The sequence below is a fragment of the Cryptococcus depauperatus genome, chromosome 3 (assembly GCF_001720195.1).
Source record: "Cryptococcus depauperatus CBS 7841 chromosome 3, complete sequence".
In the NCBI taxonomy this organism is placed as follows: Eukaryota; Fungi; Basidiomycota; class Tremellomycetes; order Tremellales; family Cryptococcaceae; genus Cryptococcus; species Cryptococcus depauperatus.
The window spans coordinates 1,242,192-1,258,574 of record NC_089470.1 but is presented as its reverse complement, the minus strand read 5'-3'; the positions used below and the strand labels follow the sequence as shown (position 1 = coordinate 1,258,574).

Here is a 16,383-nt window from a genome sequence, read left to right as displayed (position 1 = left end):
AATTCCAATTGTGATCACGACAAACTCATACATATCTGCCTACATATACAACTATTCAAAGATACTGTACACTTGTGCACTTGTGCCTGCTGTAATGAATACATATTTTGTTGATGTAAACCGTATTCAATTGGCTTTGATTGTGAGCTATGTAACGTCAATTCTACAAATACATACGTATTGAGAACAGACGGACAATCGTGTTCTCCCTCCTAATCCAAGTAATTCTACAACCGTAAAATCAAAACTTGTACCCATCAAAAAAAAAAAAGAATCGCAACCAAAATTTTGAAACCTTCTTACGGAAAGCACACTTTCCAAGCATTCTCCTTTTGAGCTTTTATCATTTATCACCAACCATACCAAAGCCGTTTATGGGCAAAGAGTTTCTTCGATAACCTTGTCCTCCAACCTCGCCCATTCTTTTCCTTTTTTTTCCTGCACCCTTTGCCGTGATTGCTGCAATGTCTTCTTTTAGTTTCCTGTTCGCCATTTTGAGCCGATGCAATTCGTATTGCCAAGAAGTGTCTCTCCCAGTTTCAAGTTCTCTGAATACGTTTTCCATTGGTGGATGCACCAATGGTCTTGCGTTGGTGAGTACTGAGATAATGGCATTTTCGGGAGTAGAAAGTGGAGGTGTGACAACTTTAAATTGAACAGTGAGGTTAGTAGGCTTGATTGAATCTGTGATATATGCTGTGCTCTTCGACTCGACGGAAGTGTCATCGTCACTTTCCGCCACCATAGAAGACATGTTTTCTTCAATTTGATCTGGAGCATAGATGATCAACAGCATATCAATCATCCTTCCCGAACGATGTACCATCTTTTGCCCAATGGAAATTGTCTGACCTTGCAGCACTTGATGAATAGCGTTAGCTATGGTGGCTGCGGGCGATAGGGTGCCTAAATCTTTGTGCAAGGTCTCGGCTGATGGCGGACCATTTCCTCCTCCAGGCAAAAAGGAAAAAAGACTGTGGCCAAGCGCATTGCTCACAGTGTGCCCTAATATTTGCTCTATACCAGAGGTAAGGTGAAGTAGCAATCCTTGGAAAGAAATTTTTCCCCAGAACTCTTTCTCGGTAAGACCGCCATGGATACCAACCGTCTTCCATGTTAACAAGGGAACACCCCTAATACGCCCCGACAAAATGACTGCTTTCCTGCCTTTGCCAACTTCCACTACTAACCTGCCAACACTCTCAATCCAAACGTATCCTGCATGTTTTTTACGAATGCGAAACGTTAAGCTGACAGGTCTTGGTTGTTGGCTTTCTCCTATTGTTTGAGTAGAATCTTTGAGAGCGCGAATAAGAGGGACAATGTCGACAGGATGAGCAAACTCAGAAATATTCTTGTTGAGAAGGTCTTCTGGCTCATACCCAAGTAGCTTCCTCACAGAATTGGAGCAAAATTGGAAGAAGCCTTTAAGCGAGAGAGCATGCACGAAATCTATAAAACAATCAAAAAAGCACATTATCAAACAAGTTGACTTACCATCCGTGTTATCGAGCACCATCTTAAGCCATTCCATCCTGCCTGCCTCCTCTGAATCACTCCCAATCCCAACACCTGCTACTCTCGTGCCCATCACATCCAACACTTCGGCACTTAGGCCAGGCAATGCCTCCTTGTCTCCGATTTGTAATGGTTTTTCGGGCGCCATAGAAAATGTGTAATCCATAATGTAAGTTCCATCACGCATGTTCTTGAGTATACGGTTCGGTTGTTCAACAAGATCAATTTGAAAACCGACGTGATACACAATATCAATACCATCCCAAGGGATAGGCACCACTGTCACCAAATTGATAAACGGCTCGCCTCCTCTTTTGTAATTAATAAGAGATGTTTGGCATTCTTTGCCAGCATCTAAGCTACGCTTGAGAAGAGAAACAGCTTCGTTATCCGTGAAATCTCGCTTAGAGCCTTTGGTAACTTCGCCATCAGGACTCTGAAGGAATCGACAGTTTTTACCAAGAATCTGGGGGAGTTCATATCCCGTAAGTTTGGAAAAAGTTGGACTAGCATAGACAATGGGCGAGTCATATCTCCGGATATCCTGCAAAAACATAAGCATCTTTATGAGAGCGGAATAAGTGAACTTACTACAACCAAGAAACTACAACTCATGTCCACAGGCCCAAGAACTGTACTCGGATTCTTCCTCGCTGCAACTCTTCCGAGTACACCTAGCATATCGAAACCTGTCATAGAATATAATCCCGGCCCGTCTTGCATCATCTGCGGAGCAGATGGCATTGAACCTTGCATAAATGGCTGTGAAGATCGGGACGGAGCATAGGGCAGTCGAGAAGACGACGCAATGTTAACATTGCCTGTTGACGACATGGGCATATACCCCACATTAGAAAAATCAGGATGATGTGCAGCCTGTTGTATAGATGCGTTTGGCGAATATACAGAATGAGAGGGGAGAATGGCAGAAGTAGGCATTGTACTGGATGATGATAGGTGAGAGGAGGTCAGAGGCGAAGGTGTTGGATGGGTATTAAGGATTTGGGGGTGAGGTTGGGACGGCGTGCGTGACGCTGTTGGCGGCCCATGACCATGCCCATGAGCTTGATGGGTGCTCGCGTCTCGACGAGGACTTTGTATGGAAAAACTGGCTCGTTTATTGTCTGGTTTACCACCCTCTTGATCTGGGGAGCTTGATATTGAACTAGGTTGCTGTTTTGGAAAGCCAGACAGAGACGCTTGTTGGTGTCTTGGGTGAATTATACTAGGGCTGGGATTCGGATTCACATAGACCGTACCTATTTGTCCTCTCATTCCAAAGCCCGTGTTTGTTGCCATCCCCGGCCCACTCTGCTTGGCACCTTGGCACCAATCATTGTTATCGCTACCGTTGCATAACCCTTGTTCTTGGGAGCTTTGGGCCCAGTTTGTAGCCGCTGTACCAATAGATGTCGGCGTACCAATAGGTGCCGATTGACCTACATCAGACCCAAATATGGGTGGACCAGTGAGGCCATTCCAGACTTCGCATCCAGGTGGGAATGTAGGAAAGCCGAGAACATTGTTAGTTAAAGCAGGTGGGTATTTGAAGACCAAGTATTCAGGAAAAGCTGAAGGGTCAAGACTAAGTCCGTTCTCTTGGTTGGGGCCACCAACACTGTTCCCGCTGTCTGTTTGTGGCAAAGAGCGAGGAACACTATGAGAGGAGTGAGAACGGCTTTTAGCAGGAGACTTCCCTTTATCGTGGACAACAGAGTCCACCGGCGAATAGGGAGATGGTCCTTGAGATGATGCATTGATTTGCGCACTTTGAAGTGGAGGCGGATAGGCATAGCGTTGAGGTTGCGCCTGTTGTTGAGGAGACAGATGGGGTGGTGAGTGCTGGGGTAGCTTGATGCGCTGTGGAGGGACATGCAGATTCATGTTTGCCTGAGAAGGTTGTGATAAAGCAATCCCTTGCGTAAAAGATTGATACTGGTCGTTTGGAACATCTCCGCGTTGCGCTGGATGAACATTGTGTGCGCTATTGTCATTAGATGAACCTTGTTCATTGTTGTCTTGATGGACAGCATGTGACGCTTGTTCTTGGCTAGCGTTTATGGGCGGGGTTGTAAAGTTAATGAAATTGAACCAATCCAGTGTAGACTGTGATATCTGCAGGGGTGAGCTGATGGATCCACCTTGGTTGTAAGTGCTACTACTTACGTTAACGTTAATGTCGCCCGGTCTCAATTCTTGCCTAGGCATGTACTCCTTGCCCGACACGGGTACGCGAGACATACAGGCAGTTTTATGCTATGTTATGATGAGAATGAGAGAATGATTGAGAAATGGAAGAATTAATCTTGAGGGAAGGCTACTTTTTTTGAATGATTTCATTTCTTCACCAAATCCAATCCAGTCAACTGCCCTTTTTTGCCACCAATTTCTTTATTCCGCCACCCCCTTACGACAGGTTACCGTCCACGGGTTTAAAGGCTGGTGCCTAATGATGATATTTAGAAATGCTGGAATCTGTCTTCTATAGTGCGTGCCTATTGGGAGTAACAAGCAAGTCACTTACTTGTAAGAGTATGTCTGTCTGCTTTTTTTCAGGTTTAATAGCTGGCTACCAGCTATACATGAGCTGGTCTTGCCCTTGTTAAAGACATGCTTGAAAAAAGTAGATTAGATCTGCAACAGGTTTAATGAAAAATATCCTAGTTTTACATACACACACTATTACAACAAGACACAAGCCTCTATCGTCCTTTTCTCAGCCATTCTGATATGGTCCCATTTGTCGCTCTTGGCTGGCCCTTCGATTGAGCTTTCAGTTGGTCCTTCTTGACCCTCTTTTCCACCTTTTCCTCAATGCACTCCATTCCTCGTTTCTTCACTCCCGAATGAGAAGATCTTCCCGTCTCCTTTATGATGGCAACCCTATTGAGACACCAATCGACATGTGCATTCAGCTCTTGATTTGAAGTGTTTACAGGAAGCATTTCGCCGCATATTGGACAAACCAGACTAGAAGCCGGGGATGAAGTGTCCGTGCATGGCGAAGAGGAAGACCTGCAATGGTCATTCATAGGAAGATGAGAGAAGGAATTTGGCTGGGATGTTTCGCGGCTACTTTTGCTGACAAAGGTAGTCGGAATTTCTGGTGGGGCGGGAATGTTGAAAGAGTCTTCTGTTTTAGAATTCAATGCTTGGGGAACATTTGTGGCTTCGATACAAGCAGGAGCCAGAAGAAGTTGAGATGTACCTTCTTGTGGCAGAAAAAACTGACGAAGAGGTCAATCAATACCCTTGGATGCTATAATCTTACCCCTTTAATACTCTTTTCTGGTGCAGTCACATCTTTCAACGACGAAAGACGTACACCTAGAAGACGGATACACAACGGTAGTTCTCTTTGTAATAAATCTTGCGCAATTGGGAGGATGTCTTTGGCACTTGAAACGAACTTTGAGACTGACTTGGCTCGCGTCTTGTCTATTAAACAGTTAGGAGAACATCGACAGTGACAATTTTACGACGCACTCTCATATGTGTGTAGCTATTTCGCCATCAGCACATAAGGTAATATTGTTGAGGGCAAAGTGATACCTTAAATTTCACAGTGATCGTCTTCCCAACATACCGTAATCTCCCTAAATCCCGTTCCAGCTCATCAACAATAGAAGACAACGTGTTCATAATGTCTTCATCATTTGTCTTATTCCGGAATGTCCTTGGAAACGTAAGCTAGGATGCAGTACTCGCAAGCAGAACTAACCTTTCCACACCTACGCTTTTGCGTTCTTCACGTTTCCTTGGAGTAACATTGTTATCTGCTATACCAAGATATGTTCGGCTACGGAATCAGTTAATATCACGAAGCAAGTGTAAAGAAGGAGAGAGAAGACCCACCAAAGGCCGCGAAAACCAAGCCAATGGTTCATCACTAAAAGCTCTGCTCTCTTATCGTATATATCGCCGCATGACTACTCAAAATTAGCAACAGCACAGACTGAACAGACATTAAAGAAAAATAATAATACTTTAACACCCAAACTTTCTAAATAGCGTTCGGTGACTCGTCCAAATCCGGGTATTTTTCTAACTGGTAAATCTCGCATAAAGCGCACAATTTTTGATCGCTCAAAATCCATCTCATATTGACCGTTTGGTTTATTCTTGTCTGAGCAAATCTTGCCCATCTTCAGTGACACGTGCAGTGAAATGAAGTATGAAAGATACCTTGGCCAACATACGGTTGGGAGCAATACCGGCAGAGATGGTCATATTTGTCTCTTTTTCCACTTGGTTTCTTAGCTGAGTTACAACATCAGATGCTGACATGTTGTTTGCGGACATGTATGGTGTTATACTGCGAGGTTTCAGTAAGCTACTGCAAATAAAGAGGGATTACATGCTTTAGATATCCTTCGTCCAAAGATGCCATCATCAAGTTTTCATCATATTTCTCAAGGATTTCTCGAACCGACTTCGAAGCGGCGATGTAAAGGTCAAAATGCGTATCCGTCCTTAATCTCGTCAGCGCATACCCCTCTACAGCGGCCTGCTTACAGAATGATGTTAGGACATAGCTTCTTAGCTATAAAACCAGCCATACCCGATCTAACGCCAAACTTTCTGGCTTCATACTAGGCAGTTTTGATCAGGACTTGTAGACAGATTGAGGACATGAAAACAAACAGATGCAGTTGTCAATACACCGCGTCCTACACCGAAAGCTTTGTTCTTTAGCGATGGATCGCGCTGAACTTCTACAGAAGCATACTACATCAATCTAAACGTCAGAACGTTTAACAAACCAGTTCTATTAGTTTACAAAAGCGTCCATGTCGACATGAATGATTGTTTGAGTTAAATCCCTAGACATTTCCTCTTCAACCAGCTAACATACATGAGCGTAGAGGATGGAACAAGGGCCGTAAACATACAATTCGGTCTGCGTCAGCTTCAAGCTGGTCTCGAGAAGCCATCCTCATGAGTTCGTCTCTCTGTTGACATGAGTACAAGTTTGAAGTGTGTGTATGGACGTACTTTAGTTTGATACCATGCTATTTTCTCTGTAAGTTCTTTATCTTTGCGGACTTGATTGTTATAAAATCTTCGCCAACGTCAGCTGCACAGAGGACCCGGTGTGTTGGATTCTACTTGGATCCCTACAGTTCGTCAGAAAACTCTAGACCATAGGATACATCTGCATACTTTTGAGGCTTCAGCAATGATCTTATTAATTTCTGTAACATTCATCAGCAATTGATTTGCAACACCCACCATGTGCAAACCAGTTTGGTCTCTTACAAGCCCTACGCTCTCAGCTCATCAGCTTCTTCTCCAAGCTAGGCAAATCATGGCACACCTGCTTTTCCAACACTCGGGCCCGCCAAACTTCTTTCAAAACTCCTCTGCTTTCTCTCAGCTTCTGCTTTTTCTTCATCAGCCATATCTTGCCATGGCCTCGTCATAGCCTCCCATCCAATTTCCCTGTCCTTTTCTTTTTGCTTGGTAGGCGAGTAGTTTGTGTTCATACTAGTGGCTGAAATCCTTCTTTTCAAGCCTGGTTGGAATTTTTCCAACAAGTACAAAGAAACAGAAAACAAAAAAATGAAGGAAAAAAAAAGAAAACAGACGATACGCGTCTGAAATATCCGGGTGATGTCAACTCATTAATCAATGTCCGGACATGTATATCGGCTAGAAATATATCCGTCAACTTCTCTTCTCTTTACTGACAATTCCTCTCCAAGCAGTGATAACAACATATAATGCAGACAAAACTTCCTCCGCTACTTCAGGCCACATCAGCAGCTTTTGGGTGAATATATGGCCATTTATGACAAAAGTTGAGCTGAATATAAATCGCTTGTCAGGTCGGTGGTAGGCAATACAATCGTCTTTCCATTGGACGCTGCCACAACACGTCTACAGCACGATGCCAGCATTTCACCCTCCAAGAGATGTCAGTAATGAGTTGTCTTTGCGTGATAGGATATGACTAGCTAAACAATGTCACAGCCACTCTCATCTTCACTCTATATCAGCTTCTCAATCGTCGAAACGGACTCAAAAGAATTTATAGTGGTCTGACAGCCGATACGCTATCTACAATATTGTCAAGCTTCATTTACTTTTACACCTATACAGTCCTTCAAAAGGACTTATCGAAGTCTCGAAGCAAACATTCAAATTCGCTTGGCCGACCCTATCAACCGATTACATCTCGAATGTCTCGTTTTGTCAAATTATCTCCTTTAAAAGAACTTGTTATCGGTATTGTAGCAGGGATCATCTCCAAAGGCGTCACATTGCCTATATCAACCATCTGCGTGAGGAAGCAGATATGTAAGGCTGGCCAAGATAGGCAATCATTGCTGTATTTGCTTGTGACTATTTTCAAGCAAGATGGTCTTCAAGGGTTGTTTTCGGGACTTGGTCCAACGATCCCGCTAACGCTGCTACCATCATTCACATTATACATTCACTCTCTGCTTTTGCGCATGCTAATACCCGTTAAATATCGTGCCCATCCTGCTGGCAGCGTTACGTTCATTCTAGGTGCGCTTTCTAATGCACTTGCCACAATTCCATTATATCCGCTCGTCCTTGTGAAGGTGTTGAGCCAGTCTAGGCGATATAAAGGCAAGGAAAAAGAAGGCGAGGGAGGAGTGATTTACGATATCAAGGAAATTGTTAAGCGGGAAGGGTTCAGAGGTTTGTACGTCGGTTTGGAAGGACAATTGACCAAGGGAGTGGTTCAACAAGCAGTTATGATGCTGATTAAGCAGAGGTAAGTGGCTTTCAGGTTGGTCTCAGCGGATTTTAATCCATTCTTAGAGTTGAGGAAATCGTTGTTCAATTTTGCCAATCAATATGATTCCCAGTATCCTTATTGTCAATATGTACAACATAATGAGTACGACATATAAACCTGAGTCAAATGCACTTCATTCAGTGATAAATGCTTAGACTAAATTTTTTGGCTCTCCCCTTTCTAGATTAAAGACCAAGTTCATCGCTTCGGACCAGGTCAGCTCAATGGTATAAAGTCATATAACACTTACGCATAAGGAAGAACAGAAAGATTTCCGACACCAACAACGGTAGGCTTGGATTTTAGTAAGTTGGCAGCAGCCTAAGACACATCAGTAAACGCGTGGGGTGTTATAAGTTGGGCATACCTTGGCAACAGAAGAAGTAGATACACCGGAGAAAGATGTGGCCTTGATCGCGCTGCCAGCAAGAGCTGCTGGAGCGACAGCATTAACAAGACCAGTGAGAGTCTCTGTGCTAGTAGCATCTTCAAAGGTAGCCTTGGCCACTGCCCTCTTGACTTCATCTTCTTTGAACTCAGCGCCTGCATTTTTGATAATGCTAGCAACCTCCTGAGCTAGGATCTTGGTTTGAGCACTTGTAGGGGCTGAAAGAATGACACCAAAAAGGGCGGCATCAGAGTAAGGAAGAAGGAATGCCTTAGCGGAAGCACCAGGGAGCTTGTCAGCAGCTTTTGAGAGAGGAGAGACGCCAGGAGTCCATTTGACAGAGGTCTCACCACCAAGAAGATGTTTGAGAACCTTCAAATCGGCAGTAGCAGGGGAAGAAGTACCGTAAGCGAGGATGACAGTAGGTGTGGAAGTAGCTGGGGCGTGAATATCGAGAGCAGCTCGAGCCTCACCGCCAAAGTAGGCACTCTGCGGAGTTGAAAGCTTTGAGCCGGAGGACGAGGTACCAGAGCCAAAAGCAGATTCGACAGCCTTGGCAAGAGCCTCGGTAGAAATACCAGTTCCAACAACGGCGAGGTTGGACTTGGCAAAGGAGGCATCGCCATAGTTTTTAACGTCATCAATGGTAACAGGATAGTTTCTGTTGGCGTACAGAGAGTTTCCAAGACCGCGTCGGAAAGCAATAGCGTGAGCAAGATCGAAGGCGACAACAGAGGGAGAAGTGCTGGCAGCTAAGCTCTCTAATTCTACAACAGGAAGTACGAGCTCCTTAAGTTCATGTTGATAGTACTGAGAAGAAGAGAGAACGGAGGCAAGGACATTAAGAAAGTGTTCCCTACACAGTTTTCAGACCTGCCTTTTGCGTACTTTGTGAAGGCAACTCACTCATCACCGCGAAGGAATTCGGCAGAGAGTAACAGGTGCTCCCTACCCAAAGAGGCGGACAAAATGCCGCCATACAATTCTGCCTCTCTTGCTGTTCTCAAAGCAGATGCGGACGCAGTCGCCTAATTCCATCAGCACAAAGATCTTTCTACATTAATCCCTCGCACCTTGTAGGCAAAACTTTTCAACACATGAGCAACACCTGGGGTGGTCTCATACCGGCTTCCGGCCTTGATGGCAACAGTGAGACTAGATGTGGCAGAAGGACCCTTGTTTTCGAAGCCGAGAACGTTGACACCACCTGCAGAGGTGGTAGATACTTTTCGTTTGAGGAGAGAAGCAAAACTCCCAGAAGAGTGATGCCTTGCAAGCCTATTGAGAGCGTGCATGAGGCTAGTGAATGGAGAAGCGGAGGAGAAAAAGAAAAAAGATTAAAAAAGACAAAACTTTGAGAACACTTGAGCCAACAGCAAAAAGCCAATACCATTGCTCGGAACTGTACGGGCTGCCTCAAACCAAATAACGCCGCTGGTGCAGAAATATTTCCGTCCATTTGCTGCTTGTGGCGTTTGCTATTAATCGTTTGTCGTTTTTTCTTTTTTTTCGTCTTTATTCTTTTCTTTCTTCATTCTTTTTTTCTTTATGAGTGTTTCTATACCTGGACCAGGCTTCGAATATGTCGCAAACATACGCTCTGCCAGTACACCCGACTATAACGCCTCTTTCAGCAGCATTCGCCCCACATTTATGATCTTGCCAGCTGTCTACACTTATGACATTTCTAGATATTCACGGCGATGTCATGCATATATGGCTGGCTCTTTCCTGCTAAAACCTACTTGAACCCTTCAAGTTATCGTCCATCTACTCACTGCCTTTCTTTTGAAGTGCGGCGCTGGCCGCTCTATCACGTGACTTTTCGGTCCGAATCTGCAATACCCACGTTATCTTTGTGCGATGAGCCATTTCTTTGGTTGTTTCCCATCTCTTCTCAACATGTAAGCACTCAATTTCTATATATTCTCACTTGGCGGGCAATACTCATATTATATCAGTTTTTGTGGTACATCTTCGATACGCTAGTCAAGTTCTGACTTTTCATCCAAGTGATATTTGCCACCCTCATGTCTACTTTAGCTTGCTCAAACGAGCAACGCGTTGCGCTCTCTGAGAATGGTAAGCTGGTTTGCTAGTGGGGCTTGCAGCAGTCAGTGCCGAGCTATGCGCTGTCCGGAACATCATATCAAGTAACTACGCTTTTATGAGTCGAACCCTCAGAATCCCTTTGTCCTTCTTATCACTTTACAGTGCTAACTACGCGCTGCTATTATCTCGTCCAGGTCACTGATTCTGTTTTAGACTGGTTCATTCGGCTCACTCCCATCGAGGACTCCTATAACGGCCAACCTAAACTGTTTAGTACTTTTGCTCTGTCCGCAGAAGATACAGAGCCACTCAAGGATGGGAAAGCTGTCAAGCCTACAGGACTGATTCATGGTGGCATCGTCCTAGGTAGAAAGGCTTCAATGGCCAAGAATAATGCCTTTTTGGGTGTGAGTCCAGTCCAATAGGAATACCTTATACCTCCCCATTCTTAATTTCTGAATTAGTACTTTACATCGCCCATCCTTTCTCGAGCTCATGCACACCTCACCATTACCACTAACGGCCACGTTTATATCACTGACTTGAATTCTTTACATGGAACTACCATTCTCGCTGAATCTGCTGTAGCTCCGACGAAATTAAATGCTTTCGTTCCCGTACAGCTATTGGAAGGTGACATTATCGTCCTTGGAAAGGGAGTTCATGCGGATAAGAAGGAATATAGCCCAATAAAACTGAAAGTCTCTTTTCATTGGCCAGAGCTTGGTCAGGGCAGTGACAGCAGTCATCGCAAGTGTCTAGAAAGAGTTACACCAGAGGAGGTTATTGGCAAGTTTGCCACGCGATCAAAGTGGATTCGTATCCGATGTGCCATCATGAAAACCGACACATATCAGCGGCAAATTCATGAAGAAGATGTGCTGCAAGGCTCACAAAGTGATGGCAATACACACAAGTATGGGATCCCCGAATGGATGCGTTATTCTAGCGAGGAACCTCTGACTCAGTCCAAGAAGACAAATGCCAATTTAGTCGGTGTTTTTGATGAAGGTGAAAACGCATCCATTATCAACAGCGATGACGGAATGGAAGATTCACAATTCGAAGCTACACCTTATGCCAGGTCTTTCATCGCTCGCAGTGTATTCGATGACAGCGAAGACGAAGATTCACCTTGTAATTATAGTATTGAATATCAAAGTTACTCTGATAAGGAGCATCCAGAAGTTGCCCGTATCAAAAAGAGCGATCATTTGATTGCTAAGCCTGTTTCAACTGAGGCTGTGCTTGACGGAGATATTCATTTCGAGTACGATCTTAACGCCAATCCCGACTTACCTCGTCGCCATCGTCATGACAGTGTCGAGATACAGTGGTCTCCAACATCCTCTCTCGCTTCCACCTCTGCTCACCATGATTTACAGGCAAAAATGAATAGGTCTGATTACGAAAGCTGGTCTCTTTCGCCTAAATCTTGGTTCGGTCCGGACCAAGAGGAAGGCATGGCCTTTGTGCCAAATGAGGATGAAGACTTTCACGCCGATGTTGCCTCTACCGGCGCTATTCGTGATTCATCTTTCTCCCCCTATTGTCATCTATCACCTGTTGCGAGGGAGACTGCCTTCCTGCATGACACCCTTTTTCCAACGGAAGATCCTCAATCTCAACATGAGATGTCGCCCCCAACAGATGCTGATGTCGTCCCGTCGGATCAAGTTGAAGGATACGAATTGCTGTCCTCCTCTGTTTTAGACATTCTTCGACCTCTCACATGTAGTATTCCGCGAGGTGACGGTTTACTTTCAAAGGAGTGTGAACAATACCTGCCTGAGAACCGAATGTTTGAACAAGAACCAGTGGTAGAAAGACATCTACGCGGCTTCAGCGAGAGTGGTAATGAAGTTGATGTCCGTTCTGAGGCCAGCTTCAAACCCATGCTGACATCGGACGCGGACCCAACTGGTGGCTACATGGTAGTCGATGATGACAACTCAGAGTACAACGAGTCTTCTGAATACTCCAATTCTGTAAAGGATATGGAGGAGTGTGAGGACGAAGGCAGTGGAGACAATAGGTGTGATAGTGATGATATGAAGAGTGAGAAAGATGAGGATGCCGATCAAAAGGACAATAAGCATGGAAGTGAGGGAGATGAAGAAGCTTGTGTTCAGGCGCAAGAGGTGCCAAATGTTGGCTCTTGTATCTTTCAGTATTTGCCCAAGGAAGTGTCGCTCAAAGAAACTGCAACAATCCTCAAGCCTTGTAGGTTACTCAACAAAACCCATTGTCACTTTTACTAATGTATTCAGTGGATAATGGTGTTACAGCAGTTGCTGTGAAAGATACATCCTTGGAGATTGAAGAGAAACTCAGCATTGCCGATACTACTTTCCAAAGTAGGTGACGTTTTCTATATTTCTTCAGCTTGGTATTGACTCACATTTAGTCTCCACTTTTACTGAAACTTCTCCCCCCGTTTCCTCGTCCGAGGATGAGATTGTCACTCCTCAAGCGATTGGTCGCAAACGATCTCTTCCACTCGAGTTCACAACGAATGCTCCCGAGACTGCACATGACGACTCCACCTCATCTTTGGCCGCCCCTGTTAACTTCAACAACATAACCACAGACGAGGAGCCTGCGCCAAAGCGCCTCAAAGGTCTAGCTTCCTCCATGGGTCTTGTCGCACTCGGCGCGGCATTGGGAAGTATTGGCACAATCGCTGGCCTAATGCAGCTGGCAGACTGAGTGCATTGGTGCAGCTAACGGGACTGTATGTTCGCAGGACCAGATGGCTTGTAACTTGACAAAAGAAACACCCCATCATCTGTATTTGCTGCTCTTGAAATGGCTATTGCAGTTGTACACAGCACGAGAATGCTCTTTTTGTAATGTTTGTTGATGTGTTTTGATATATGATACAAAGATGAGAAATCATGTAAGAGTATGACAATTTTTTTAAAGATATAACAGTAATGTATGCGTTTGTATCTGGACAGGGTTCATCTTTTGTTTATTGGACGAGACGCGCCAAGGAACAGGAGTGAGTCGCGCGATTCAAAATAAATCAAGAATCTCATTAATGTCAATTCTAATCTTTTTTAAAAAAACAAGCCATTTCATCGTTAATCATTCAGAAAACCTTGCCATAAGATTTAAGAGACAGAGAAAGACTATGATACCTTCAAGCAAGCAAACGATTTTGGATGAGACAAGCACTGGCTTCGATAGTTCTGAGCTTAGTTCTGTGGTGTCTGATGAAGGCGTCCCTAATACAAAAGTGCTATCAAAGAAGAGAAGGAGAGAGCAGGAATCCACAACTCAAAAAACTTTAGAGACTTTTAAAAAGACCAAGCCAAATGGAGACAAGCTGTTGAAACAGAGTGACACCGTTACATGTCATCAGTAGGTTGCTCGTTACTACTTTGCAGGAAACGTCTGACACATGCAGTTGTCGAAAGATATGTAAATCAAAATGTAGGTAACTGTAATGAACAAGCCTTTTGAACTCATCCATCACTGAAGCATTTGTATTCTGTACAAAGCTCGTATCTCAAGGAAGAAAGAAGCGTCCATGTCATCATGTTTTTTGTGACATTGATCTTATCCGCAAGTATGAATTATCACCAGAGTCTATAAGAATGGAAGCCAACAAGGGGATAGAAGGGCATGATGCAGATGCTCCATACGTTTTTGCATGTCCTTGTTGTAAAGGTCAATGCTTGCTTGCTAAATGTGAGTACAAGTGTAGTGTAACTTATTCAAAAGACTCATGATAGGTCATGTAGGTCGTAGAAAGTATGGATTGCCACCATTAAAGTGAGTCGGCTGGTGTGATCAAGCGCGATGTGCTACTTACAGGTGTATAGAAGCAGGAAGAGTAACACAAAAAGTAGAGATACATCTCAACCTTTTGGATCAGCCATATCTACAGTGCTCCATGATACCTCGGACCTCTCGGATTTGGATAGTAATGTAAAGATCAAAGGGCCAAAAGGGAATATTAAGATGGTCAGAAAAAAAGCTGTCAGAAAAAGACCTGCAGAGAATACAGCCACGAAAAAAGATGTAAAAACTGGCAAGCCAATCAAGCGGAAAAGCAACAAGGGGAAAACCAAATCAAAGCCTAAAGCCGAGCAAACCAGGGACTCAGAGAGGATACCTGATGGGCCTATTTTTGCAAGGATGTCTACCAAATTAGGGCATGAAGAGGCAACACAGCGTATGGCAGTAAGTACAACTCTGGCGGAAAAAGTAGTTAATGAATGCAGTTACGCGAATTTCTTTGGCGGTTCAAACAAATTTTGTACATTCCTGAAAGATCGCTTTCTGCTCTGGATGATTTTGAGCGACCGATCACTGAATCAAACGTCAAGCTGTTTGCCGGCGGAATGCTGGATTTGATCCGTGATGAACTAGAAGTTGCTAGTACAGAGGAAGACGTACGATACTTGTAACCTTGTGAAGAGATCCTTCTGATGATGACAATAGATCCAAGACATGTTGTTTAATCTTCGCGAAGAGCTGCGATATTATGCGGATTTGTCTCGATTTGCGAGCATTTTTCATGCCCTTTCAGAACCTCTTCACCTTACTTTTCCTCCAGAACTTCCCAATCTCCATTCACAGACAGACAACGCTACTCTGCGAGAGTTGTTCGGTTTAGACAATACCCAGGTTGCATCAGCCTGGAGCTTTGAGCTGCCAGGATCTTCTCGCCGTAGCGCTTCAAGAACGCCCCAACCGTCTGAGATTGTGAGGATGCTTTTAGCCCTTGCAGTCCGGACGTTGTCGACACCCAAGATTAGAGGAGATATGGAGTTATTTTCAGATGAAATAAATGCGAAAAAACAGCATGCGGCTGAAACAAAAAGAGAAAATCTGGATTGGGACAAGAAGAAACAAGAGCTGTTGAATGCAAAATTGTTGTGCAAGACTGCAGCCCAGAAAAAGGCTAGTACGGTAAATGTGAGTGGATCAGAGTAGCGATAATCATGTGTACTGATAAGACTCTAGTTTGCAAAGCAACAGCGCGAGCATGATTTGCGAATATCCCAAATCAACGTAAACATGCGAGCAGAGATGAATCATTGCAGCTTACGTTTCGAATCTTTGGGCAGGGATCCGGATGGTAGACTGTATTATACACTGGGGCATCAACCTGTGAAAGAAGATAGTCGCGCACCTACAGGATGGGCTATGGGCCTGTTCACTTGGGGGCCAGCTATTGCCGCAAGAGCATCAGAGAATGACGATCTGCCCTATCTGTTTGAACGTTGGAGTCATTTTAGCAAGTCAGCAGAAGTGAGAAAGCTGGTCAAGTGGGTGGAATGGAGGTATAAGAATGCCGTCCAAGAGGCCAAAGCCGCGTCTGAAAGCAAAAAATCTACAGAAATACCATTATCTAACGTTTCGCCGAATATTAGAAAGGATGATTTAAGCGATTCCTCGAGTACATCCAGCCTGACACCACCCCCTACGACTTTGAAAGAAAGTCTGATGAGTTTGGTCGATCCACCCGACTATAAACCGAGCCCAGATATACTTGAAGAACAGGCAGTCAGCCTTGTCGGAAAGCTGCATGAAGTGGTAGAATGGCTCGACGTTTTAGAATGGAAGGGTTGAGCAAAGAAATAGGATAAGTTGGGCATGTACAGAATGTTTTGATTTCAGGCACGCATCATTATAACTTGTT

General features: G+C 44.3%; 6 protein-coding genes across 6 annotated transcripts; 3 read left to right on the top strand and 3 right to left on the bottom strand.

Annotated features, from left to right (window-relative positions):
• Positions 1 to 55: 55 nt before the first annotated feature.
• Positions 56 to 3,759, bottom strand: L203_102757 (uncharacterized protein; the record flags this gene model as incomplete). Its single annotated transcript, XM_066212177.1, has 6 exons — positions 56 to 147; positions 197 to 212; positions 359 to 1,452; positions 1,498 to 2,062; positions 2,110 to 3,624; positions 3,685 to 3,759. The coding sequence occupies 6 exons, from the start codon at positions 3,757 to 3,759 to the stop codon at positions 56 to 58; spliced, it is 3,357 nt and encodes a 1,118-aa protein (XP_066068274.1).
• Positions 3,760 to 4,220: 461 nt separating this feature from the next.
• Positions 4,221 to 7,004, bottom strand: L203_102756 (uncharacterized protein; the record flags this gene model as incomplete). Its single annotated transcript, XM_066212176.1, has 18 exons — positions 4,221 to 4,745; positions 4,790 to 4,956; positions 5,005 to 5,020; positions 5,071 to 5,194; positions 5,240 to 5,317; positions 5,374 to 5,447; positions 5,505 to 5,654; positions 5,704 to 5,833; positions 5,880 to 5,990; positions 6,034 to 6,110; positions 6,163 to 6,246; positions 6,299 to 6,364; positions 6,411 to 6,470; positions 6,514 to 6,580; positions 6,628 to 6,635; positions 6,682 to 6,713; positions 6,762 to 6,782; positions 6,836 to 7,004. 18 exons carry the CDS (start codon positions 7,002 to 7,004, stop codon positions 4,221 to 4,223), a joined length of 1,959 nt encoding a protein of 652 aa, XP_066068273.1.
• A 237-nt stretch (positions 7,005 to 7,241) lies between these two features.
• On the top strand, positions 7,242 to 8,350 carry L203_102755 (uncharacterized protein; the record flags this gene model as incomplete). The annotated part of the gene is made up of 4 exons (XM_066212175.1): positions 7,242 to 7,291; positions 7,347 to 7,435; positions 7,492 to 8,263; positions 8,311 to 8,350. The coding sequence occupies 4 exons, from the start codon at positions 7,242 to 7,244 to the stop codon at positions 8,348 to 8,350; spliced, it is 951 nt and encodes a 316-aa protein (XP_066068272.1).
• A 122-nt stretch (positions 8,351 to 8,472) lies between these two features.
• Positions 8,473 to 9,970, bottom strand: L203_102754 (uncharacterized protein; the record flags this gene model as incomplete). Its single annotated transcript, XM_066212174.1, has 7 exons — positions 8,473 to 8,491; positions 8,538 to 8,608; positions 8,655 to 9,164; positions 9,254 to 9,278; positions 9,349 to 9,531; positions 9,582 to 9,703; positions 9,749 to 9,970. 7 exons carry the CDS (start codon positions 9,968 to 9,970, stop codon positions 8,473 to 8,475), a joined length of 1,152 nt encoding a protein of 383 aa, XP_066068271.1.
• A 568-nt stretch (positions 9,971 to 10,538) lies between these two features.
• Positions 10,539 to 13,436, top strand: L203_102753 (uncharacterized protein; the record flags this gene model as incomplete). Its single annotated transcript, XM_066212173.1, has 7 exons — positions 10,539 to 10,579; positions 10,637 to 10,644; positions 10,689 to 10,757; positions 10,941 to 11,134; positions 11,192 to 12,950; positions 12,998 to 13,084; positions 13,135 to 13,436. The coding sequence occupies 7 exons, from the start codon at positions 10,539 to 10,541 to the stop codon at positions 13,434 to 13,436; spliced, it is 2,460 nt and encodes an 819-aa protein (XP_066068270.1).
• A 227-nt stretch (positions 13,437 to 13,663) lies between these two features.
• On the top strand, positions 13,664 to 16,313 carry L203_102752 (uncharacterized protein; the record flags this gene model as incomplete). Its single annotated transcript, XM_066212172.1, has 10 exons — positions 13,664 to 13,731; positions 14,071 to 14,093; positions 14,140 to 14,165; positions 14,214 to 14,301; positions 14,352 to 14,423; positions 14,477 to 14,507; positions 14,558 to 14,918; positions 15,065 to 15,130; positions 15,180 to 15,656; positions 15,705 to 16,313. The coding sequence occupies 10 exons, from the start codon at positions 13,664 to 13,666 to the stop codon at positions 16,311 to 16,313; spliced, it is 1,821 nt and encodes a 606-aa protein (XP_066068269.1).
• Positions 16,314 to 16,383: the final 70 nt, after the last annotated feature.